Raw genomic sequence first — 27,337 nt, 5'->3', positions numbered from 1 at the left:
GGATGCTCAAAGTCTGGGTTTGTAGCAGATGACTGGCAAAGGTACAGCTAGGTCTTAAATCATTTTTAGAACTTTTCTTCAGCCAAGAACTTACACATGAGGAGAGGAGTTGAATAATTGTCAGAAACATTCAGTCAGATAATTTAATTCATCAGATTATTGGGGATAGCAAAACCCTCAAATCTAATGGTTTCGTTCTTATCTGAATGAAGATACTAACTGTCTGGAGATAGATTGCTTTGTATTTCCAGTGTTTCTGAAGCCATTATCTCCCAAATAGTTGGGAGTATGGGAAGGTTTATGAAGAGGTGCACAAGTATAGGTTGTATTTACTGCATAGTGTTTCTTCCTGGGAGGATTTCTTTTTCTTGAGTCATAAGGGTGGATTCCTCAAGGAAAAGCAATAATTTAAAACATAATCAGTACTGAGGGTACTGCCAAAATCACCCCAAATCCAAAAAGTGGCCATGATAATTAAAAACCACTCATTCAGTGCATCTATTTCTCTCAATGATCCAATTTATTTTTACTTCTGGGCATCCTGATATTAAACAAAGGGGCAATAATGAGCAGAGAAATAGACATAATAATAATGCATTGCTAAACTGATTAGTTTCATTCTGTGTATTTAATTTTTACAGTCCCTTTGGATGCTCAAAGAAAATATCCTGAATATTGAAATTCTTCCTATTTGGATTTAGATAGCATTTTTCAGGAATATTAGTCCTTAAAATGCTCCAAGAAAATAAGTTGGGTGGTGACAAGGAGGATAAAGAGTTAATGACTGAGACTCTGATCCTTTTATTTTATATTCAAAACACATTATGGTAGGTGCTAACCTTCATTTGCACCTAGCATTTCTTAAACTCATTTGAATAGGAAAACTTTCTTTTTTCCACCAATCACTCTTTATATGAAATAATGTTTCTACAAATCCAGTTTTTATTTGTTCTGAAAATGGCTGTAAAGTATAAAAACTAAATTATTTTCCAGATATTAATTTAAAATTTTAATAGGATTCAATTGGATTAGGCATTGGTTATATTTTTATTTTATAACATTCTTAATTGGTTTGGGGTAGCTTGAATGTTTATATCATAGAAATTTGAGTTTATCCAAAGGCTTCTGAGAAACAAGACTTCTACATTACTTTCATCTGTAATTAAAACAATGATTCTACCAATAATATGTGAAGTAAAACCAAATTTTGACCCATGAGTCTAAACAGCATTTCAGGCAAAACTTCAAGAGCCTGTACTTATATTTTTATATAGATTTTTTTCTAATTATATGGAATTCTCCTTAATTTCCGTGCAGGAAAATAAATGGCTGGTACTGGGGCAAGGTAATACTGTGAGAATGTAGATCTGACTGCCTTTGCAAAAATTATGACAGTGAGAGAAATCTGACATAGCTGACTCCATCTTGCTTCTAACCTCACAAACTAACTGTCCTTGCTCATTCCTGAGTACAGGCCAAGATAACTATGGGAGGAAATTAGTATATAGTTTGATTTTAAAACAAAGATGATAACAGTCCCTTTCCAAAACTAATCCCCTCCTTTCCTGGGGACCAAAACAAGTTTTGTAAGACTAACAAATTAACCACAAGTTTGGAATTATGGTTTAGGACTGAAGTCACAAGATTTGTAACCTCCCTAATTGCTCCTATATATAACATCACTATTATAAAACCTAAGACTGGTGTTTAAGGTATTTTTCAGGCCTTGAATTCTCATAGACCAACTACTGCCACCCATCCTGTGACCCATGCCAAGAAACAGACTTAACTTCTCCCAGGGACTGTCTCAGTCCAAGAAGACAGCTTTGACCCCCATGTCATTTCTTTCCTGACCCACCAGTCAGCATTCCCCATTCCCTAACCACTTCCCAACGCCCTCCTGCCTAACTATCCTTGAAAAATCCTAGCTTCTGAATTATCAGAGAGACTGATTTGAGAAATATGTCCTATCCTTCTGCTCAGCTGCCTTGCAATAAGTAAACTTTCTCTGCTGTAACACCTGCTGTTCTCAGTGTATTGGCTTTTTCTAGGCAGCAGGCAAGAAGAACCCAGTTGGGTGGTTACAGATTTATCTAATGCAAACCTTGGTATAATAATACAGAGCTCAGAAAAGGGAGCAAGATAAAAAAACAACAGCAAAAACAAAACCCCTTAGATGAGAATACAATTTAACATAGTTAATATAGTTTTAAAAATTGAGTATTTGAAAATATGTGGATTCTAACAGTACTAGAAATTAAATAATTGAAGAGATAATTGACCTGAAACTAGGTATATGAATCAGATGGTGGTGATACAAAACCATTGTACAGAAATTTGGAGACAGCTATTAGAGTTCTTTCTTCATAAAAAAGGTAAAGCCTTTTCTTTCCTAATAGCTGGAAGTATCACATCATCTTTTTAGTCTGATTAGCTCTTAATATGCCAACACCCTCAAATTTAAACTAACCTGACACAATGGAGCCAAATTTTTTACCACATCTGTGTTTACCAAGTTATACATAGGAAGGGCATATGAATGACTTAGAAGAAATTAATTTGATTGTAAATTTTTAGTGAAATGTAATTTTAAAACTGCATATACAAATTTGAGCTACATTTTGTAGTTTTATTATTTGTATTAATATTGAAAATTTTCTTAATACTATTATAAGGTTGTCAGTAAAGCAAATGAGTTAGTATGTATAATCTGTTAGGTATCAAGATTACTAAAGAGAGCACAGCTCAGCAAAATTCACATACAAGGGACATACCTTAATGAATTAAAAGCCACCTATGACAAACCCACAGCCAACTTAATACTGAATGGGGAAAAGCTGAAAGCATTCTTCCTGAGAAAAGGAACAAAACAAGGATGCCCACTCTCACCACCCTTCTTCATCATAGTACTAGAAGTCTTGGCCAGAGCAATCAGACAAGAGAAAGAAATAAAGGGCATCCAAATCAGTAAAGAGGAAGTCAAACTGTCCCTGACTGCTGACGATATGATTGTTTACCTTGAAAATCCTAAGGACTCCTCTAGAAAGCTCCTAGAACAGATAAAAGAATTCAGCAAAGTTTTCAGATACAAGATTAATATATGCAAATAAGTAGCTCTTTTATACACAAACAGTGACCAAGCAGATAATCAAATCAAGAACTCAACCCTTTTACAATAGCTGCAAAAAAAAAATACTTAGGAATATACCTAACAAAGGAGTCAAAAGGCTTCTACAAGGAAAACTACAAAACACTGCTGAAATAAATCATAGATGATACAAACAAATGAAAACACATCCCATGCTCATGGGTGGGTAGAATCAATATTGTGAGAATGGCCATACTGCCAAAAGCAATCTACAAATTCAATGCAATCTCCATCAAAATACCACCATCATTCTTCACAGAGTTAGAAAAAACAATTCGAAAATTCATATGGAACCAAAAAAGAGCCCAAATAGCCAAAGCAAGACTAAGCAAAAAGAACAAATCTGGAGGCATCACACTACTTGATTTCAAACTATACTGTAAGACCATAGTCACCAAAACAGTGTGGTACTCGTATAAAAATAGGCACATAGAACAATGGGACAGAATAGAGAACCCAGAAATAAACCCAAATACTTATAGCCAACTGATCTTCGACAAAGCAAACAAAAACATAAAGTGGGGGAAAAACACCCTTTTCAACAAAGTGTGCTGGGGTAATTGGCTAGCCACATGTAGGAAAATGAAACTGGATCCTCATCTCTTACCTTATACAAAAATCAACTCAAGATGGATTAAGGACCTAAATCTAAGACCTGAAATTATAAAAATTCTAGAAGATAACATTAGAAAAACCCTTCTAGACATTGGCTTAGGCAAGGATTTTATGACCAAAAATTGCTTTTGGGTAAAAGCAATTGCATAAAAACAAAGATACATAGCTGGGACCTAATTAAACTAAAGAGCTTTTGCACGGCAAAAGGAACAGTCAGCAGAGTGAACAGACAACCCACAGAGGGGGAGAAAATATTCACAATCTATGCATCTGACAAAGGACTAATATCCAGAATCTACAATGAACTCAAACAAATCAGCAAGGAGACAACAATCAATTCCATCAAAAAGTGGGCTAAGGACATGAATAGACAATTCTCAAAAGAAGATGTACAAATGACCAACACACATATGAAAAAATGCTCAACATCACAAATGATCAGGGAAATGCAAATCAAAACCACAGTGTGATACCACCTTACTCCTGCAAGAATGGCCATAATCCAAGAATCAAAAAACAGTAGATGTTGGCATGGATGCAGCGATCAGGGAACACTTCTACACTGCTGGTGGGAATGTAAACTAGTACAGCCACTATGGAAAACAGTGTGGAGATTCCTTAAAGAACTAAAAGTAGAACTACCATTTGATCCAGCAGTCCCACTAATGGGTGGGACTTATTTCCCAGAGGAAAATAAGTCACTATTTGAAAAAGATACTTGCACACGTATGTTTACAGCAGCACAATTCACAATAGCAAAATCGTGGAACCAACTGAAATGCCCATCAGTCAATGAGTGGATATAGAAACTGTGGTATGTATATACGATAGAACACTACTCATCCACAAAAAGGAATGAATTAACAGCATTTCCAATGACTTGGATGAGATTAGAGACGATTTTTCTAAGTGAAGTAACTCAGGAATGGAAAACCAAACATCGTATGTTCTCACTGATATGTGGGAGCTAAGCTATGAGGACGCAAAGGCATAAGAATGATATAATAGACTTTGCGGACTTGGGGCAAGCGGGTAAGGGATAAAAGACAACCAATATGGTTCAGTGTATACTGCTTGGGTGATGGGTGCACCAGGATCTCATCTTACAAATCTCCACTAAAGAACTTACTCGTGTAACCAAATACCACCTATACCCTTATAACTTATGGAAAAATAATTTAAAAAAATAATTTAAATTGGGGACAGGCACAGTGGCTCATGTCATTAATCCCAGCACTTTGGGAGGCTGAGGCAGAAGGATTGCTTGAGCTCAGGAGCCTGAGTCCAGCCTGGGCAGCATAGTAAGACCGTGTCTTTACAAGAAATAAAAAATTAGCCAGGTGTGGTGGCACATGCCTGTAGTTTCAGCTACTCAGGAGGCTGAGGTGGGAGGATTGCTTGAGCCCAGGAGATTGGAACTACAGTGAGCTATCATCATGCCACTGTGCTCTAGCTTGGGCAACAGAGTGAGGCCCTGTCTCAATAATGATAATAATAATAATAATAATAATAATAATAATAATAATTTAAATTGGTAGGTAGAAGTAGAAATATTTATGTGAACTCGTGCCTTAAAAAGACAAAAAAAATTATCTTTTCTTCCTTTGTTCACTGAAACAGTCCAGGCAATGTTCAGGGTCCAAATTGCTGTTACCCATACTTTTTCTTTCCCATCAAAAAGAACCAGGGCTCACTGGGGAATAGTCTGTTTCCATCTCTGGAGCAGAAAGGAATAAGATGAGTCTGGAAGATCTTTATGTGCCAGAACACTTTCAAAGATTAATAGGTCATGTCAAGAGGACACAGATGATAGCCTAAAAATGTCTCCTAGTAACCAAAGTTGAGACAATTTGGTCTCTCAAAAGGAGAATGGCAGCCGTGATTGAATGAACATACATAAAATCTGAAAACCCTAGGGATATGCAGAAAGGGAGAAAATAATATATTCTGAAAGAAGGTGAAAAAATAAAATGTATATCCAATCAGTCTTGTCATTCAATCATTTTGGTATTACTGACTCATTTATTATATGACAAATAAAACAGAATGTAATGAATATAAATATATCAGTTGGAAGGTATTTTGGACTCAAAAGATTATTGGTAAAAAATCTACTCTATATTGTGACTTCCAGTTAAACAAAATCACACACAATACCCAAAATTCAACCAGACACATATTTAAGTATTTTTGAGTTTTGTGGTTCTAAATATAGGATAAATGTAAGATTCTATAATGTGCTCAGATTTTAAAAATTATACTTCTTTGAATTTTATCATGTCAAAGATCTAGACTGTTAAAGTGATATTCCATGAACCTCCTTGAACTTGGATGAGAAAAAACGGTTACCGTTTTAATTTTAACCTCTACACAAAATTTAACATTCTCTTCAGTTAAGTATGTAGTTTACAAGTCACTAGCAAGATCTGTGTATTATATTCCAATTGTTGCAAATATCACAACACTTTGCTTATACTTATTTAAATTGTGTTAATACTGAGATATACAAGGATATATATCATAACATTTTATTAATACTGAGATATACAAGGATATATATCATAACATTTTATAAAAATATTTCAATGAAATTTATTTCCTCTTTAATTCTAGGTACTTAATTTATGCATTTAGCATTCTGAGAAGGGTGCGTACACTTCACCAGACTGCCAAATAGGTCAAGGCTTAATTTAAGGTCAGATTAGGAAACACATTGATGTTTTTTCCTACTTTATTATAATATTTACAATAAAGTATAAGTTGCCATTCACAGGTCAATTTGTTTTTGTCTAAAGCCCTGTCCTACCTTGAACAAAAAACAATTACTTAATTCTTTTTTTTTTTTTTTTTTGAGACAAAGTTTCATTCTTGTCACCCAGGCTGGGGTGCAGTGGTGTGATCTCGGCTCACTGTAACCTCCTCCTCTTGGGTTCAGGTGATTCTCCTGCCTCAGCCTCCGAAGTAGCTGGGTTTACAGGTACGTACCACCACGCCTGGCTGATTTTTTTTTTTTTTTTTTGTATTTTTAGTAGAGACAGGGGTTTTGCCATATTGACCAGGCTGGTCTCGATCTCCTGACCTCAGGTGATCCGCCCACCTCGGTGTCCCAAAGTGCTGGGATTACAAGCATGAGCCATCACTTAAGAACTTCTGAGCTGTCATGTAGATGAACACAGCCCAGAGAACTGGGTAGGGCTGGACATGGCTTCAAGTACACTGAAGAATGAGTTCAGTTACACAAAAATCCCATTGATCTGAAAATGTCAGCCATGGTTGCATTTTAGAAGACTTGAAAACTTAGGCTATAGAGAAATGATGCTATTGCTTCACACACATGTGGACATGACTGCTCACGGGAGGCGGGAGGCTTTGGTGGTGGAACCCCAGAGTTCTCAGAGGCACTTCGCAGGAAATGGAAGAAAACACACGTCAGCTTCTGAACAACAGAAAGTAGAGGTTGGTGAAATTTGGTGAGACTGGCTAAAGTAACAAAGAACTAGAAAATTCATACCTGTGAGGTAGGTGTTGTGCGAGGAATTAATGAAATAGTGAGAAAGTGGCTGAGACATGTCTTCATTCAAATCCAGTTTCTCAGGTGAAACGACTCCGTTTTCTTCTCCACTCAGATAGCGCATGAACCCATCCACTGATATTTGTCCTGGAGGAAATGAAGTTAGAAAGGATATGAATGCATTCTTTTTATGGGTGTCAAGTCGCCTCTTTTTTTTTTTCCAGAAATATCTGGTAGTGTCCAAGGTAGAAGACATTTTAGTATGGATAAATAAGAGTGTAGGATTATGCTGTTTCACTACAATTATTTCCAAATGTCACAGATAATAGAGAAAACATGTAGTTACATGAGCCCCACCAACTTTTCAGAGGATTTAAATAAACACCAACCTCCTGTTTTCCAATATAAGACTGGGTATTAACTTTATAGTGCTTATCTCTGTGTAATAGAATTTGGGGTAATTTTTCAATTTTTTTTCTTATTAATATATGTTACTTTATAATCAAAATTACGTACAAGTGGCCTGTAATCCCAGCACTTTCGGAGGCTGAGGCAGGTGGATCACTTGAGGTCAGGAGCTCGAGACCAGCCTGGCCAATATGGCGAAGTCCCATCTCTACCCAAAACACAAAAATTACCCGGGCATGCTGGGCACCTGTAATCCAGCTACTCAGGAGGCTGAGGCAGGAGAATCGCTTGCACCCAGGAGGTGGAGGTTGCAGTGAGCCGAGATGGTGCCACTACACTCCAACCTGGGTGACAGAGCGAGACTCCTTCTCAAAATAAAAATAAATACATACATACATACATACATACATAATTTACAAGTGGTTTTATTATTTAAAATAATGTTAAAGTGTTTTCGGGGCCGGGCACGGTGGCTCACGCCTGTAATCCCAGCACTTTGGGAGGCCGAGGCAGGCGGATCACGAGGTCAGGAGATCAAGACCATCCTGGCTAACAGGGTGAAACCCCGTCTCTACTAAAAATACAGAAAAATTAGCCGGGTGTGGTGGCAGGCACCTGCAGTCCCAGCTACTCGGGAGGCTGAGGCAGGAGAATTGTTTGAACCCGGGAGGCAGAGTTTGCAGTGAGCCGAGGTCTCACCACTACACTCCAGCCTGGGTGACAGAGCGAGACTCTGCCTCAAAAAAAAAAAAAGGTATTTTCAAATAATGATATTTTTCTCTGAAACAGAAAATAAAGATGCCCACAAATGAGTCTTTCCTGAAAATAAAAATTTGAATGCTCATGAAAAAAGATCTTTAAATCTCATATTAAGAATTATTTTACTTCAGATGGCAGAAATATGACACAGATAATTTAGTTTACTCAGATTCTATTTAGAAATTTTTCTATGTTGTAACCTTTCTGAGTTGACTAATACTAAATATTGACAAAATTATTTTTTCAACTTTATTGAGGTATAATTTAAAAAACTATTATTTAAGGTGTACAACTGGATGTTTTGATACATGTATTGAGACAATTTTTTGTCATAATAATCTTCATAGATACATAGGATCATCTTAAGTATTTTGGTCTATCACTACAATTTGTTTCTTCAATCTTGACAATCAAAGCTTCAAACAACATATTTGTGGGTAGTAAATATGTTGCCAGCAAATGTCGGAGGGTAGCATTTCCTTTTTTTTTCTTGTTGAAACAGTTTTTTATTACTATAAAAGTGGAATATGTTCATTAAAGAAAAATTGGGAAATGAGATAAACAGAGAGAAAAAATAAAACTTGTTTTGAACATCCCTAACTTTTCTTTCAGAGATAACTACTGCTAAAACATTGGTGTGTATCCTTCCAGAAAAATACCCGTGTGTGTGTTTAATTCTTTTATGAAGGTGTAATCATGCATATACACACATACATATAATTATATATATAATTTAGTAACCTTTGTATTAACTGAGCAATATATTATGAACATTTTTAATGTAAAAATAAATTCTATGCAGATAAATATTTAACTATAGCATAAAATATGCAACTATCTATATTTTTTATATCATAAAATATAGCAGTATAATATGAAATAATATTCTATTATCATTGATCATTAAAGTTGTTTCTAATTTTTTCACTAGTATAACTGACATTGCATTGACTACTCTGATGGTTACATCTTTGTATAAATACTTAATTATTTCTTCGGGATGAATTCCCAGAAATAGAATTTCTGATTCAAAGACTTTGCATATTTTTGAGGATTTTAATACACATAACCAATTTTCTTCCTGTTAAAGTCCTAGCAATTGACTTTCACCAATGGTATATAAAAGTATCTGTTTTCCTTCTCTTCTCCCCTACTGCCAAACCTATCAGTAAAATGATGACATTTAACAATTCTAATTTTTACTGATTTAAACATTATTTATTCTTGATTGCTAAGAGATGTGTCATTTGTAAATGGCAAAGCCAGCACTGATTATTTACCACAGTAAAAACCTTTTCACATTCAATACATTTCTTAAGGTGACCGATGACTGCTTTTCCCAAGTTCTGGAAACTCAATAGCTAAATTGCTTTTACTATTGTCCAAGAATGAAAAATAAGAAGGAAAGTTTGTTTTGGCTCTTTTGATGAGAGGAGCTGTTTCTCAAAAGAAAAACCTCCTGGGCTCGGGCAATCCTCCTGCCTCAGCCTCCCGAGTAGCTGGGACCACAGGCATTCACCACCATGCCCAGGTAATTTTTTTTCTCTGTGTAGAGACAGGGGTCTTCCTATGTTCTCCAGGCTGGTCTTGAACACCTGTACTCAAGCGATCCTCCCACCACAGCCTCCCAAAGTCCTGAGGTTACAGGTGTGAGCCAATGAGCTGGGCCTGGGCACGTGCTTTTCACACCAGAATCTCTATTCCTCCCTTTCTCTCTATTTCCTTTCCTTCTCCCCTAACTCTTTTCCTTTCACTAATTTCACAAAGGTTTATTGAACATCTACCATATGATAAATGCACAGAAAAATAAAGCACAGTAAAACACAGCCTCTGCCCTCAAAGAGCTCACCGTCTAATAGAAAATAAGGCCATTCACCCCTTGAAACCCAGGCACGAGCACCTTTAAAAGCTGAATGTGCATGTATCTTTGTCGTCCCTGGTGTCTATTAAATGCTTTGTGCACAGTGGGTGCTAAATCACTACTTCTTTTGGATGATTATTGGGATTCAAAATAGAAAATAAATTGTTTTGAAACTGGAAGATCAACAAAGACAGCAGCATTTTGTTTGATTCTTATGTTCTGATTAGGTCAAATGATATGAAATTTGTAATATTTGCTGTTTTTCACCTATGCAAAAGGCAATTTCATACAACTCAATCTCTAATTATAGCAATTCCTTAAAAGACAGGCAATAAATGCAAGTATCTTCAGGGGCCAGGAAAAGAAAGTAATGTAACTGCTGGATGAGTGTGCATACTGGGGGAGTCACAGGGTATGGAAAACTGGCCAAGTGTATGCTTCTCGTATATGCATGCATATCATAGCAATAAAATAACTGCAATCTAATACAATGGTTTATTGAACATGAAAGAAGAACAAGAATGAAATGCAAGAATAAACATCCTTTGGTTTGATCAGCAACTTTTAAAAGCAAGAAAAAAACAACATAGGCCAATAGGGCAGAAATGACAAATGGATTTTAACTTTAGTTCCAATTTCCAATTACTGTTAATGTCTTCTGGGTACTTGTGTTGAGAAAGATTCCGAACCACGCCTGTGATTAATTTTGATGTCTGCCTTGGGTACAGGATAGAAAAGTGAGGGTGTACACATCATATATTTGTCATACTCAAATGAAGATATTATAATCAAGGTCAAGGTATAATTTGGAACATGCAAAGAATATGTATCCAAGTTTTATTTAATCCATTGTTGAGGAATCCGGAAGTTGTCAAAGCGAGGTCAAAGGAGGCTATGAGACACTGATTTTATATATATTTTATATATACATATATGTATATATACACACACATATACACACATATATACATATAAATATATATACATATATACACACAAATATATGTATGTGTTTTTATGTGTATGTGTTTGTATATTTTTGTCAACAAAAACCAAGCAAATAAACCAAAAACCAAAAACATAAACTAGACAGATATTACTAAACTGAATACAGACTAGTTAATATCCTACAGGTCAATTAAACCATAACCTTTTTGGTTATTTTCTCTACCTTTATTATCTCATTGGAATAAAATATTTTAACAATTTTTAGTATAGATTAAAATCAATAAACAACAATAGTTTGGTGAGTGTGAGGATTATTTATAATTATATTAAAGAATTTAAAAATCCCTAGTGAAGGAATTTACCTAACCTTGAATAAGAACAAAGATTGAGTTTGAAGGGTAGTCGGGTAGAATATGATTGTAGACTACCAGTGAGCTTCTTGTAAACACATGCATATCATAGCAATAAAATAACTGTGCAATCAGGGTACTATAACTGTGAACCAGGGATCAACTTTTCAATCCCAAAGCTTTGCCTTGCTAACAAAAGAGCAAATGCTGAAGATTTTTGATACATTAAATGATTAGGCAGAGATATGTCAAAGTCAAGGAAAGCCAATAAAATGTAAAGATAAAGAGCAGTCAGTTTGTAATCTTGTAGGTGTCAGCTAAGGGGTCAAGAGTATTTGCAAAAATACAGATGTTTTGTCATAATGAATTAGCCTAAAAAATAGTTCTGACTAGTAAAGACTTGGGGCAGAGAACCAAATCTGAGGATATTCCTTCTATATAACCTTCAGCTGGAATATTATTGTCACCATTGACTTAAATGCTTTAGCCCTTTTCTATCAAACTTGCACTGTTTGTGAAAAATTTACAATTTTTTTTCTGATCCACTCTGGTCCACTGAGGCACATAGAAGAATGAAAAACCTTGAGAATTAAGATAAGAAAACACATTGCTTTTCTAAAAAACTTAGTAACAGCACAAGAAATCCAGTTTTCTTCCATTCTTGCCAGTGGTCACTGGTCAGGGACAAATTCCTTAATTATAGGATGAGTAAACTATATGGATGCCTCAGTCTCCTCTAGCTCTAAAAGTCTATGAATTCAATCAGGCTAGTATATTAGGAATTATTTCTAGCTAAATTAAAACAAAATGTCCCATATTTGAGTGAGATTATGAAACATCAAACCACAATAAAAGCAATGTTACTATTTTCTGAAATAAAATCACCAGAAAGAGAAGTTGAGTTCAGAAGGAAAAGTTAGCTGACAAAGGCTAAAAATAAATTACCTTATATATTTTGTTAATAATAAATCAGTATGCCATTGGACATGTCACTCATATAATAGCATTTAAAGGTCTTTATAAACAAACATGATGTTTGTACCACTTCCAGCTGAAGTACGAAAAATGTAAATCCTTCAAGGAATGGAAAAAACAATGCTCCTAAAGATGTCAGAAAGACATCAATTCAAAATTCTGCTATGACGCAATGATACCTTCCAGGGATGCTTTAAAATCATGCTTTAAAAACCCTGAAGTGTATCCAGTGACACTCAGCTGGATGCCATCATGCTTGCAAATGCATACAAAGGCCCTTGAGTATTTACTGGGCTATGGGCTACTCTGATGCCTCCTCTACACTCAGGGCCATCCCACTGGCCTTGCAACAATTAAGAATGAGGAAGATCTGTGTCCAGAAAAGGGAGTCCTGGAGAACAGAAAGGAAGAATGGTCTAGAAGAGCATTGTAGAGTGGTTCTCTCATCTCAGGTTCGGATCCCTTTATCTATTGGCTTCTAAAAACCTACTTTTAAGGAGACATTCTGGGTTGACTCTCCTGTTTCAGGTACATGGGAAAAGATGTTTTCAGCTCATATTTCTCCAGGAACAGCAAAATGTTTTGAACGCACCCTGGAGCTGGGGCACTCCTTACTAGTGGTTACCAATGAACACATTTTACTGAGGGTGCATCTCTATGTGTCAAGGGTTGGAAATAACCAAGGATGTGTCCATCAGAGCGTTGCCTTTCAAGAACTTAAGAACATGGCACATAAAATTCCTCCTTGATTCCCGTTGCTGATCAGTTCAGGTTTCTACTCATTTAGTGTAGTTCTTAGTGCATACAACACTAAAGAGTTTGGAGTTGCAGCCCACACAATCAGTTAGTGGACACACTAATTTCATGTTGGCCAGATAGGAACCTTCTTGGGGATGTAAATTTCAGGACTCTTCTGAAAGAAGCAATTCATTTTGATCCAGCTCTGCTCCAGTTTCCTTTCTACCATTCTGCTGCCCAAGTCTGGTTGAAGATGAAGAAAAATCAGTCAGGGTTGATTGCTGATGGGCTAAGTTTAGAAAGAAGGCGTAGGGAGGGGCTGAATGTCTCCAGTGTGTGGAGTCACAAAGGGGAGCTAAGAAGCCACCTGTGTAATTTGCTCTTGATGTGCAGATACCACTTCAGGAGACAAGTATAGGAAAAACAACATGGTTGAGAAGCCAAGGGTTATCTGCTAAATTTAGAATTATTCTATGGCTGCTATCCAGCACCACTTTTACTAGGACGGTTAATAGAAACACGCTTCCTCATGTCTCCTTACTTAGAAGCAAACACCTTCAAATCTTTTAGCAGAAGCTTTTGGTGTTTACTTCTGTATCTCAAAATAATACGCATGTATTGCTATTTTTGACTTACTACCATGAAAGATGAGAATATTGCTCTTTCTTATCTCTACTCCTATAGCACATGTATACATTACTCTCATTCTTTCAGAGATAGTAATACTATAATTTAGTTACAGTGTTCAGTGTTTATGTTATCATGACTACACAGTGTGTTCAGGGTTGAGTCATACAGTAACCTAACAATTATTTTTATCTTCATGCACAATTTTTTTTAAATTTTCCCTATAGTTAATAATTATCGTTTTATCATTTGCTTAATTTTTTGCATATATCTCCAGTCCAACTCCAAAGTATCCACTGCCTAGCTAAATGTTTTTGCAATATGTACAAATATAACAAGTGTTCTCTTGGTTAGATTCTCTTGAAGCCTTTTCTGGAGCCTTTTACCTGTTCCAATCTAGATTGATTAATTTCTGTTTTCTTCACTTCTATTCTGTGCTAAATCTCTTTTATTTATACCATGTCTTCCCCTTTAATTGTTAATTTTTTAATTTTAGTTGGAGCACATTGGTCAGTAGCTTCCAGAGAAAGAGTTCATTAATGTTAAGTTTCTTGAGTCTTGCATGTCCAAAAATGACTTCTTTACACCTGCACACTTGATTGCTAGTTTTGCTGGACACAGTATTTTGGGTTGGATTTTTTTTTTTTTTAAGATTTTTGTGGGAAAATTTGCTCCACTGTCTTTTAGCTCTGTTAAGAGGTTTGAAGACTTTGTGATTCACCATCCTAAAAACAGGTGTGTGGCCTGTTTTGTTTTGGTTTTTGTCCCTCTGGCAATTTCTAGCACTTTTGGTCCCCGTTTCTTAAAATTTCATAATGATGTGCTTTGGCATGGGTTTATCTATCCCCTGTGCTGGGCCCCTTTGAAACCTTTCAGTCTGAAAGCTGTTGTCTTGTTTGGAAAAAAAATTATGAATTATTATGATAATTTCCTCTGTTTTTTCATTCTGGAATATTATTTGTCTGGATTTTAAACTTTTTTTTTGAGACAGAGTTTTGCTCTTGTTGCCCAGGCTGGAGTGCAATGGTGCGATCTTGGCTTACCACAACCTCCACCTCCTGGGTTCAAGCGATTCTCTTGCCTCAGCCTCCCAAGTAGCTGGGATTACAGGCATGTGCCACCACACCCCACCAGTCTAATTTTGTATTCTTAGTAGAGATAGAGTTTCTCCACATTGGTCAAGCTGGTCTCGAACTCCCGAACTCAGGTGATCCGCCCACCTCAGCCTCCCAAAATGCTGGGATTATAGGCATGAGCCAACACGCCTGACCAGATTTTAAACTTTTATACATTTTCTCTCCAATCTTTCATCTAATTTTTTTGCTTTACTCTCTAAAAGATTTCCTCAACTGTATTTCCACCTTTTTTTGGAGTGCTTTGTTTTTGTGTTTAACAGCCAGTTTATGTTCTCTGACATTTATTGAAAAAAATTAGCATTCTGTTCTTTTTCATGTACATAATATATTTGGTTATTTTTCTATGGACATTAATGATATGTGTATACTTAACGAATTCTCACTATATAGTCATTATTTCCTACAAAGTTACTATTTTCCCTGCTTTTTCCTGTTTTTAAGGAAGTTTTCCTCATATGTCTAGTAATACTTAATTATCTGTTCATATTTCAAGTTGGCAGACTAAAAAGCTGATTGGATTTCTGGATGTGTTTGCTGCGCTTGAAAAGTACGAGAGTTGGTAAGGCATCACTGCAGAGGGATCTGTCTTTGTCTCTTTCGGAGTAATCTCTAATATTGATATCTTTAGGTCTTTCCTCTTAGGCAGATTAGATTCTTGGGAGAACTTCTATCTAATCTCTTGCCAGGATAGAGTGAAGGCCTGGATGCCAGCATTCTAGAGCAAGATTGGAGAAGAATTCAGGAGGTCTCAGCATTTTTTCGTATGCTTACGATCACTTTATCTCCTTGCTTTCAAAATGGTACTCTTTCTTTCTCTCTTTCTTTCTTTCTTCTTTCTTTCTTTTTCTTTCTTTCTTTCTTTCTTTCTTTCTTTTCTTTCTTTTCTTTTTTTCTTTCTCTCTCTCTTTCTTTCTTTCTGTCTCTCTGCCTCTCTCTCTTTCTTCTTTCTTTCTTTTTCTTTCTTCTTGAGACGGAGTCTCGCTCTGTCACACAGGCTGGAGTGCAGTGGCATTATCTTGCCTCACTGCAACCTCTGCCTCCTGGGTTCAAGTGATTCCCCTGCCTCAGCCTCCTGAGTAGCTGGGACTATAGGCACATGCCACCACGCCTGGCTAATTTTTGTATTTTTCGTAGAGACAGGGTTTCACCAGGCTCGTCTCTAACACCTGACTTCAGGTGATCTGCCTGTTTAAGACTCCCAAAGTGTTGGCATTACAGGCGTAAGCCACAGTGCCCGGCCTGTAGCCTGCTTTCATCTGGGCTTTGTGTCATCCTCACACCCTCTGTTTTCCTGACTCCAAAGAATAAATACATAAATAGTCCCTCTAAGGTGGGAGTTCTGACTGTTCCTTAAGTAGCTGTTAACTAACCTCTTTGTTTTATGCCTTATCTTGAATCCCACTTCCAGAGGAAACAGACATCATCAATTTCTGAGACTTTTAAGGTTTTTTATAAAATAACTTGGATTGGTTCCAGATTTTCACACGGATGATCAATGATCAGGTTCTCAGATCTGTCAACTGTTGTAAACATATAGCCAGATGCCTAAATTATGTAATGGTCGTTTCTTATCTATTATCCCTCACCCTTGCCAGATTATGCCCTTAAAAGTCTCTTTTAATGGAGTTTTGCTGTGGTTTCAAGAAAGTTCAGTTAGTTGAATATGTTCAATCTACCATATTTATCCTGAAGTTCCATGATTCTACTATACCATACTGCAGATATTTTTGTTGATTAAGTTTAAAAGTCAGATCTTCCATTCCTTGTATTTGATCTTAGTATTTGTAGGTAATGTTGAATCAGACGGGAAGAGCAGAAGGTCTTCTGCTTTGCCTGGCAGGGACTTATCGTGGGATTCCCTGGCTTTCTTTATATTTTTTCTAATGAAAAGTATGCAGTGACTAATCTCTTACCACAGATGGCACTGTATGGATGATCTGTCAGGTTTTCCTTGCTATATCTTCTCCCAGGTAGAGTGCCATCAGAGCCACAGAGGAAGCTTGAGCTCCCAGGTACTTATTAGGTGGGAAATAGCATGGATATCTTGGCTTCTCTTGCCAATCTCACAAGGCCACTTGTGTGGAACAGGTGCGGTGGTGCGTGCAAGAAGCAGTCAACTCCTCACGTTTCTAAAGGAGTGATCATTGAGTCGAGCTGACCTTTGATTTTCTGAGTGCTGGTGACTTGTCCAACTCCCATCATGGTGGTCATCAGACATGTTGATACTTGATTCAATCGCCAGGAAATTATGTCCAGATTTGTAATTCTGTACCCTAAGTCTGTCATGTAAAGTTGCAATTTGAATTCAAAACACTACCAGAGAAATTATACCATTAAATCTAAAAAAATTAAGGAGACTTCTAGAACTAAATTCTAAGGTGATAAAATAAATCATGTGTTCAATCCTGTCATATTTGAGAGTTGACATATTTCCTCCTTTAGCCTTCACCAGTCCCTCTTACTCTTTTCCAAAACAAGCAGCAACAAAGCATTTGACCTTTTGCTTCAGGGAAGAAAGGGATGGCAGAGAAAGAAGAATGAAAAGGTACATTCTTCTGCTTGGTCCTGAGGACATTCTCATACCAAGGCTTCCTTGTCCTCAAGTCTAGGAGAAACCGCAGACAAGCCTGATGTCCTGAAGAGAGAAGCTCTGTGGCTCCTTTCCCAGAAGGTGCTCCAGAAAGTTGCTGCTGGTATTCCCAAGCAGCCACAACCCATAGAAGCAGAAGTGTTTAAGTAGATGGGCCTGAGCCTTAGAGAGTTCCTCCTTGGTCCACTCAAGGGTGGCAAAGATGGAGCTGAGTCTGTGGTTATGAAAAGGATGGTCAATGACCAAGACCAAAAAAGAATGAGATAATGCAGGGCTACCAGCTTGGACCAGATTCCCTCTCTGATGCCCAGGCACTAGGGAAGGCTCTTAGTGCTTAGCCACCACTCTAGGTTATTTCAAAATAGAAATTGAGAGCGAGAGAGAGAGACTTGTTTTGAGTGCACTGAGAGTCTCCTCAAATCTTACCACAACATGAAGACTTTCCTGAGTAGCCCATACAAATAGCAATCTCTCCTGGTGGCACTCCTGTCTCACATACTGTTTAATATTTCTCCATAGCATTTATCACCATCTGTCATTCTACTAACAGATATATTTGCTGGTATGCTAGTCTTGGTCTCTTCGTCCAGGGATTGTGAGTTTTATGAGGATGGAGTGTCTTAGTTTGTGTTTTCCTTGAAGGAAATGAGACAAAACATGTACTTGAAGGTGATCCCATTTAAGGGGAGAGGGAGCTGGAGTATTTACACCAAGTCCCATCAGTCATTGTTTGAGGACTGCTTCCAGGGGGATAATTCCCCAGTACTCTTTGGCCAACTGCACACTTGGGAAGAGGGGGCTTTGGCAGCTAAAGAGAGCCTTCAGCAAAGAGGTGCAGGCACTCAGTGGGAAGTCCAGCAGACAGGCAGTGTTTCTCTAGTTCACTGCTGATCTTTAGAACTCACAACAGTGCCTGGCTTGTAAATGCTCAATAAATATTAATTGAAAAAATGATTATTTTGTCCCCAAATATTAACATTTATGTATTAATTTATATTGTGAGTGGTTTTTGTGCTTCATCTTGGCAACCAGATATCTCAAACGATATTGTATCATAGACAACTAAAAACGGCAATTCCGAATTCAGCCATAAATGACACTACAAAGGAAGGACTAAGAAGAAAACATCAAAGAAATGCAATGAACAGCTCACACACCAGAACCAAGAGGCCTCGCTGGCACTGACTAATGGTACCTTGAAGTCCAACAAATATGCGGAAGAAAGACAGGGATTTGGGGGGCTGAGTCCTAACAAAGTCTTAGAGAGATTGAAAGTTTTATCCTTACGCCCTACCTTTGCCTAGGAGAAGTGCTAACTAGACAGCATTAAATGCTCAAAGCTATCAAAATAGACTGGAAAAGGGGCCTAGAATAATTCAGAACAAGCCAAATCACTCGTTAAGTGACAGCAGAGTTGGCTGTACTTCAAGATATTGCACATTGCGAGCCACCTGCTCCATCAGTGCCATCTCTTCTTAGCTTCCTTTGCTCAGCCTTGGTAGAATTTCCTATTAGGTTCACAAGTATCTAAAATAATTTAATAGGCTCTCACTTTCCACTGAGTTCATGAATGTGACTTTATTTATTTATTTATTTATTTATTTATTTTTGAGATGGACTCTGGCTCTGTCGCCCAGGTTGGAGTGCAGTGGCACGATCTTGGCTCACTGCAACCTCTGCCTCCCAGGTTCAAGCGATTCTCCTGCCTCAGCCTCCCGAGTAGCTGGGATTACAGGCGCGCATCACCATGCTAGGCTAATTTTTATATTTTTAGTAGAGATGGGGCTTCACCATGTTAGCCAGGCTGATCTTGAACTGCTGATCTCAAGTCATCCACCCGCCTCAACCTCCCAAAGTGCTGGGATTACATATGTGAGCCACCGTGCCCAGCTGAATGTAACTTTAAATAAGGTAAGGTAACACAAGCTGATGCCCCTCATTTAACTGAAATTTCTGAGCTCAGTAGCAAGTCCTCAGCACCTAATTCTCTCATTACACTTTGCATGAGCTCTGTGAACCAGGACAAGAAAAAAGTACATAGGGCATACTCAAAAACTAATCCCTAAATACAACTCATGGCACATTGCTAAGGTCTCTGGAAGGGCTCCCACTGAGGTTCTTCCCTGCTCGATGTGCATATCTGGATGGTTAGCTATCATGGCATCAAAGAACTAGCATGGAACTGCTCCTGAGCTAGTCCTAAAAGCAGTTTAAGGCAGCAGCAGCAAAGTGCTAAAGGAAAAAGGATCAAGGAAAGAAAATGTGGCAGGCCATGCTTACACATGCAGTACTAAAAAAAAAAAAAAAAAAAGAGTATGACAGGAAAGTGCAAGGAAGAAGAGAGCCTTAGAAGAGTTTCATAATTTAAAATATTTCCAGCATATTGTTTAACAATCTTTTGTGATATGCTACTTGCTATATGCAAGTATTAACTCATTTTATCCTCACAGTAACTCTCTGTAAGTGGGTACTTTTATGACTATTTTATAGATGGGAAACCTGAGGCAAGTAGCTTGCTCAAGGTTTGTGCCCATGCAAAGATACGGTTGCTCAAGTAGCTTGCTGAAGGTTGCTCAAGGTTACAACTCATAAGTGAATAAGCTGGGATTTGAGCCCAGGCAGTCAGGCTTTGTGTTTCACGCCATTAAACATGATGCTATGCTGCTTGCTGTAGAAGACATCACACATCATCTAGTGATAGAAGAAGGTAAATAACAATAATTATCATAATAATGGGAGCTACTATGACTGAGCATTGACCACATGCCAGGCATAGAAATCCTATGAGAGACGTACTTTTAAATTACCATTTTCAGTTGAGTAAACGGAGGCTTAGAGATGTTAGCAACTTGTCTGAGGGCACAGGGTTATTTAGCGTGAAATGGATCTGGATATCATGCCTGGGCAATGGAAAGACAGATAGTGGTGGGTGTGGTTGATGGTGCTTATCCACATAACTTTCCTAACACTGGCCTGGATTGGGGTGCATGGATGATGGGGAGGAAAGGTATCCTGCCTTCTTGGCAGTTGGCTTCAATCTGGGCACTCTGCATTGGTCCTAAAAATAATCCTAAATGTGACCAAGGCAGAGTTTTCCCATGATTTACTTATCTCTCTAAAACGTGTTACTTTAATCTTTCTGTGTAAAGAAGCTGAGCTCCGGTGGACAAATGACCCATCTGGCAGAGGCGTGAGGATTAGCTCTTCGATTTGAATTTGTCTATCAAGATCCAAATTCTTTTCCCGACTTAATTTACATTCTAATCTCTGCAAGTAATTTAAAGGCATCCTCTAGCATTTTTATCCCCCAACCCATGAATCTGATTTTTAGGAAGAAAAATGAAATATCATAGAAAACTTGTCATGCCAACATGAGGACAAGAGAAATGCTGAACACAAGAAGTGACATTGTTTTGTGGGCTTTGCAAAAAATATGCAGGTTAGCTTTTAAAAATAAAAACAGCTAAACACATGCAAATAACATCTTCAGAGCTCTGCAGCACAGAAAAATCTACAAATTTTGCCTTGGAAGACAGATGGCCCATAAATCCACGTAGAATAATCACAGTCAAGATGGGAAAACTGGACAATGTGTCTGCCAGCTTGCATGGACACCAGCCTCCTCCTACTGTGCCAAATGCCAATTAGGCAGGATCTGGCACTCAGATGTTTGGATGTCACTGGGATTAGGTGGTTGAGAATCCATTCATCATTGCTCAATCTTCACTCTTAATGCAATAATACCAGAGCATACTGGAAAGCTACCAGCCCAGTGGTTTAGCACCTCCTTAAATCACTTCTAAGCACAGCACTGAAAAGCAATTTCTCGGCTCACGTATTTTCCTGGTGCTTTGGCCCTTGCGAATTCTGCTAGATCAGCTCAGAGAAAGTAAGTGCAGATGGCATTAATATCCTATGGCTCACCAAAGTCTATTTGCCTATTTTAAGAAATAATCTAAATGTTCCCTTCTCAATTATCTTTGCCCAGGCACAAACTTTCCTATCACATTGGCCAGCTAACTGTGCTTTTGTACATTATATGAACTTCACTGGCTTCTTTCATTATTTTACCATTTTTCCCCTAAATCTGGAGTCAGTATGTTCTGCACCTGTTTTCATGTGTTATTATTTTATCTTAAGTTGAAAAGTGTCATATATTGTTATTCCATCTTGATTGCAAAAACCATATGGTAATAGTTGTGCTATTATCATAACTATGTGCAAATACAGCTCCAAGATATGGTGTGATAATGGCCCCTAAATGGCTATGTACTCTTCTCAAAAGCTCCTGCAGATTAGCTCTTCACGCAGTGCTCACAGCTTTCCGTGTGCCTGCAGTTTCCCTGTATTAAGTTGTACTATTTGATGTGGTTTTGTGTGAAAATTCTTAATAATAACACCTTACTTTGATTTAGCACTTTCCATTTTTCAAAGTATTCTCACATCTATGAGTTTATTTACCCCTCATCATTCTATTTGGTAGGTAGAAGACAGTTTTATTATTTAACATGACAGATAAGCAAACTTGTCCCAAGAGAGATTAAATAGCCCCTTTAAAATGACATAGAAAGATAAGAACAGAATCCAGATTAGAACCTGTCTGTCTTAAATACAGCTTTAGAGCTGTGTTTGGAGCATAGATTGGTGTAAGTACTGATTTATCATTTAAAATTAGAAGTTCTCCGAGGGTAGGAAACCAATTCCATTGCCTTTTATGAGTATACTGTCACAGTGCTTTATGGGAGGAGACCCTCCACAGTGGTTCCTGACCATAATGCAAAGGAGGAGAAATGTTCTAGTTCCTTCACCAGAATGTCATGTTCCTTGATCAAATTGGACATTGGCTTTGTATGAGCAAGGACCATGACCTTCACTTTATTTACATCTCTTCCATAGTCTAGCATAAAGGCAGGCCCAGAATATTATGTTCTCATTAATGCTTTCTGATGAGCTACTTAAAACATGTTATCTTTTAGTGCCCTAAGTGCCACTTGTCTCTCATTTGGCCCTCTGCTCTGCAGCAGAAAGCACAGCATGAAATGTCAGTTTCCTCTTCAGATGCCTTCAGCACATCCTTCCCCACTGTACTGACTACAGAGGAGGTTCTACTACATTGAGAGCCCAGATAGGTGAAGAATGGTGCCTTTTCATTGTCTGACTCAAGGGTTGACACAGGTAGCAAGACTCAAAAAACTGTGTGTTGAGTAAATAAACCAATGAGTAAGTCAAGAATAGCATGAAGGCTTCCCATTCAGGTCACAAATGTTACATTTTTAGAGTTACCTCTTAATAACTCATTCTCAAACAGTATAACAAGTCAAATGTCTGGACCATCCAAAGACGCGGTTTCCTCATTGTAAAATGGGAATAATAACATGCACTTGAAGACTTGTCTGAGGTTTTGTACAAGAAATAGAAAAGCTGAAAAATGTACCATGGCAATTTGCAGGTAAAGAGCTTAGAGCAATTTCGGAAACTCCCCACAATGTCAATAAACAAAACTTCCCTTTTCCTTCAAGCTTCCCTCACACATAGTTGTTCAATAGATATTTGCTAGATGAATGAATGGAAGTACATTCACAAATGAATGGATATTAGCTAGATGAAGAAACGCAAGTGAATCACATTATAACTTGTTTTATAATTATTTGTAATATTAGAATGTTCTTCTTGTAATTATAGGCTCCTTGACAGCAAATACCTTATCTGGATTTTGTTCCCCTTTCTAGCAGTTCATAAGTTAGATGGGTAATACATGACTGTTAAATGTCCGCGCAACTGCATTAGGTATATGTTAGAATAAAGAAATGCGTTCAATAAGCATCAGGTACTTTGAAGGATCTCTTTTTTGACATGCTAGAGATTCTTGTTAAAGCTGCAGAGTGAGGTGGGAATATCCTTTTTATAGTATCGTGAATAGTGTTTTGCTGGTAATAATACCATAGCAGACTGTACTGGTGCTCCAGGAGATACAGCTGGGCTGGACTTGTATCTGCATCTCTGCCTGATGGCTGACTTTCTGTGGTGCAGGCTGGAAGGGCCTAAGAATTAACACTTTCCAAGAGCATCCTCCAACAATGGCTGTGGTTGGCAATGACTGCCTTGACAACACATTTTTTTGTAAGCTGCTTTCTCTTCCTCGTTCACACTCCGTACTGCCCTACTAGTACTTCCTGGAATCACCTTTCAAACTCTATGGACTTGAATCTTCTTTCAAAGTTGGCTTCTGGGAAAACCCCCAACAAAGACATACAGCCACATTATTCAGAAGAATTTTTTGGGCTCATTTTCTACAGGTAAGGTAGAATGCTTAGGTAAGAAGCTTGATTTTGTCCATCATTCTCAATTAACTCTCCTGTTAAAATAATGCTATCCCTAGCTTGGAGATAATCTTTGCTGTCACAGCTGGCATCCTAGAGACTGCAGTGATTTAGAGTTAAGACAGACCTTCCAGAATCTCCGCAAGAGATTTTTGAAATCCTTGGTCACTTTCCACTTCCTGGCAGGATTCCCTACTATGGTACATTTTTCAGCTTTTCTATTAAGGGTTAGGTGGAAGGTCCATCCCTCACTTAATCTGGTTTCCCTGTGGTTTGCTTTTTTTTTTTTCTGAATTCAACCTATTTGCCTCCCACTTATCTGTTGTATCACATTGACTATTGACAAGACCCTGGATAATGCCGAAGTTAGGAGCCAAACACCTGTGGCCCTGTGGCCTCTCTCCCTCCCAACACAGTACAACCTGCCAGGCAGTTTTGACTGAGCCAGAGTCCCCTCCACCCCACCCCACACACACTGCAACCTGCTCCTAGACCCTGCTGACAAGGGGAAAGGTATACTAGCCAACAAATGTCAATGCTGTGTTCTGCTGGGAGGTCACATCTAGGGGGAAAGAAGCCATTCTCTGCTCTGTTCCAATAGCTCTCACATGAAATGGCAAGGCACCTCTGAAAGGTGCGATGAAGGAAAGAAGTTTTAACAAGACTCAGCAGACTATGGGGTTCATGAGGCTACCAAGCTCACTTATCTATCCTGTGGACTGGCATTTGATTTTGCCTTTTACTATTTATATTTTTCCTGTCTGGTTATTTTCTGAACAAAGGACATTTCAGCTGTGAGTAGACAGGGCTGTGACTTTCTGGCCAGAGCCGTGGGCCTGAGCAGACACTGAGGTCACTGAAATAAAGGAGAAAAGAAACAGAATTCCCGGGCCAGGCCTTTGCCTTTCCTCAGGCCCAGGCCCTGCCTTCTGGGAATAAAGGAAATGTAATAAGGGAAAGGAAAGCAAAGGGAGTTGCCAAGTCAACCAATGAACAATAGATCCACAAGGACTATCTAGAAAATTTTTTTTCATTCTTAGGCAATCTGAAATATTTCAGAGAAGTCTATGAACATACCAAACATGAAGTTAAGAAGAACTTGGAATGCACTCGGGGACAACAATGCCATTTTTCTGTAACCTTCCGCAGAGGTTGGAGAGTCAATAGGTGGAACTTAAATGAGATCTCGATCAATAAAATCCTAGAGTAGCTTTTCAGCAGCTTTTTCAGTGTAGTAACTTAATTAAGGCATGAAAGCATTGGCTACATCATATAGTTTTCCTCTGTTTTTGTCTTTTGGGAGAAAATTGATCTCATTTGTGTTGACTTTGTTGATTCACTTCGGTTCTGTTTCCTCAACTACTTTGTAGGTAATCTATATAAAATGATTTAAATGGATGCCACCTTAATTGTGAGGCAGATCTTTAAACTAGTCAGTATTTCCTTCAGAGGAGTGGTTTTTAAACTGAGTATCCTGAATATCCCAGGGTTTGGGCAGATGTCCCTGCAGAGAATGGGGTAGGTCAGGAGGGGAAAGAGTGGTAGGGCAACAGCCACCACCACCTGTACTCCAGGCTCCCCTCTATTCCACCAAGACAGCACCTTTAAAGCTTTTCCCTACATATTGGCCTTTCTCACGAGACTTTGTTAGAAGAAACAAACAAAGGGTGCTATGTCTGGGACCAGTTTGGAAACCACTGCTATAGGTATCAATCACTAACTTCTAAATGGTCCATGTTGCAACTTTTTTCTAAGCAAGTCCTGATGGAGTGCCTAGGTGGACGTCTGGAGTAGCGGGACAAAGAAAATATGGTCTTGGTCCCAACATTGCCATTTCTGCAAACTGCCTCTTCTAATAACCTGACAGTTTGGCTAAGCTAAATGGCTAAGTCCTTTGGAGACTGGAAATCTATGATTTGAGGCCACTGGCCAGGGCTTCATGATTGGAAATAATGTGATAGGTTGGCAGGAATGATGAGGCACAGGCTCTTTCCATTTTTTTTTCTCTCAATGCTCAGCAACTCTGACCTTACCCATCTTTTACTTTTGATTCCCTTAAGGCCATTTATAGAAAAGTACTTGTCTGAGTTTGGGTTCTTCCAAAAACAGGATCTGAGACAAGGATTTGAGTGCAAGTACCTTTTCTGGGAGCTGACCCTATGAAACAACAGTAGAGAAGAGAAGTGAGACAAGAAGGAAAGGCAGCTAAGAAGGAGAAGGGTATCAGGCAGGTTACAGCTGTGGGCAATTAGGGCTCAGTCTCACCGAGGAACTCTGGGAGAAAGCAGAGAACACACATCAGAACTTTGCAAGCCAAGGGGCATGGAAGATGAGGTATTTATTCTTCAACTACTCCTGAGGCATGCAATCCTTGGGAATTGTAGCCTGGCTGTGGATGGACTGATAGAAGGCCCTGGAGAGTTGCCAAGTGTGTGGGTGGCTGGGTTGGAACCATGATTGCCAAAGGACATGGGAACAGCACAGGTGTCTGCTACATTGCTGGTCTCATCCCATTTTACAGATGAAGAACCTGAAGCTCACACAAGTAAAGTCTCTTGCCTGAGGTTTACTGGCTTCATCATGACACTATGCCAGCCTATTTCTTTAATTAGGGCATGTTTGATCTTTCAAGGATGGAGAATAGAGATTATAATCATCACCATCATTAGTTTTTATAATTTCTACCTAGTAAAGCGAAATGGTGCTGGAAAAATACGATTCAAAAAATTTACTAGGAAATTGAAGTGATAATGAAGTAAATAGTAAGAGTCAAGTGTACATCCTTACACTTATGACTATAATTATAATTCCATTTTAATAAAAAGGTATAGAAAAGAATGATTGAGTCAGAAAGGACCATTTGTGCACAGGTATGACATGCCATATTTTTTCAAGTTTCATTAATAAATTATTATACTTATCCTTAATTGTAGTACATTAAATAAGCCTGTTAGATGAGAAACAGCAATGTTCAGGAATGCCTCAGCCCAAGGCTCTGAGTCTCACTTCTAGACTCATAAATGTTTTAAAATAATTTGGCATAAATGCCAATGATCACTTTTCATTAGTTCAGGTAAACCACGATTTAGCCAACAACAATAAATATATGTAAACTTCTTAACAAAAGCATCTTATTTAATTCTTCTAGTAATTCTGTCAGGAAATAATTTCAAAGTTGAGAAAACTAGGGAGCAGGGCTAGTCAAAGAAGTTAAATGGCTTTGTAAGGCCAAATAAAAAGTCATAACGAATGACTGATTTCTGAACTAGTTTTAGTGTGATCTATTCTTTTTATCTGCCAAGAGACCACTATTCCTTCCTCTAGGAAGCACATCCTGGTTGAATTTTAGGG

The 27,337-nt window shown here is 38.1% G+C and overlaps 1 protein-coding gene across 5 annotated transcripts in view; it reads right to left on the bottom strand.

Moving 5' to 3' along the window:
- Positions 1-27,337, bottom strand: part of PLCB1 (phospholipase C beta 1) — a 749,553-nt gene that overhangs the window by 193,410 nt on the left and 528,806 nt on the right. For all 5 annotated transcript variants that reach the window (XM_054468236.2, XM_063659059.1, XM_063659060.1 and 2 more), the window contains one exon: positions 7,275-7,421. In XM_054468236.2, the coding sequence (XP_054324211.1) occupies positions 7,275-7,421 (147 nt within the window). The remainder of the gene's footprint in view (positions 1-7,274; positions 7,422-27,337) is intronic.

The sequence above is a fragment of the Pongo pygmaeus genome, chromosome 21 (assembly GCF_028885625.2).
Source record: "Pongo pygmaeus isolate AG05252 chromosome 21, NHGRI_mPonPyg2-v2.0_pri, whole genome shotgun sequence".
NCBI lineage: Eukaryota > Metazoa > Chordata > Mammalia > Primates > Hominidae > Pongo > Pongo pygmaeus.
The sequence above is the reverse complement of the archived record's forward strand: the minus strand, read 5'-3'. Positions and strand labels throughout refer to the sequence as shown.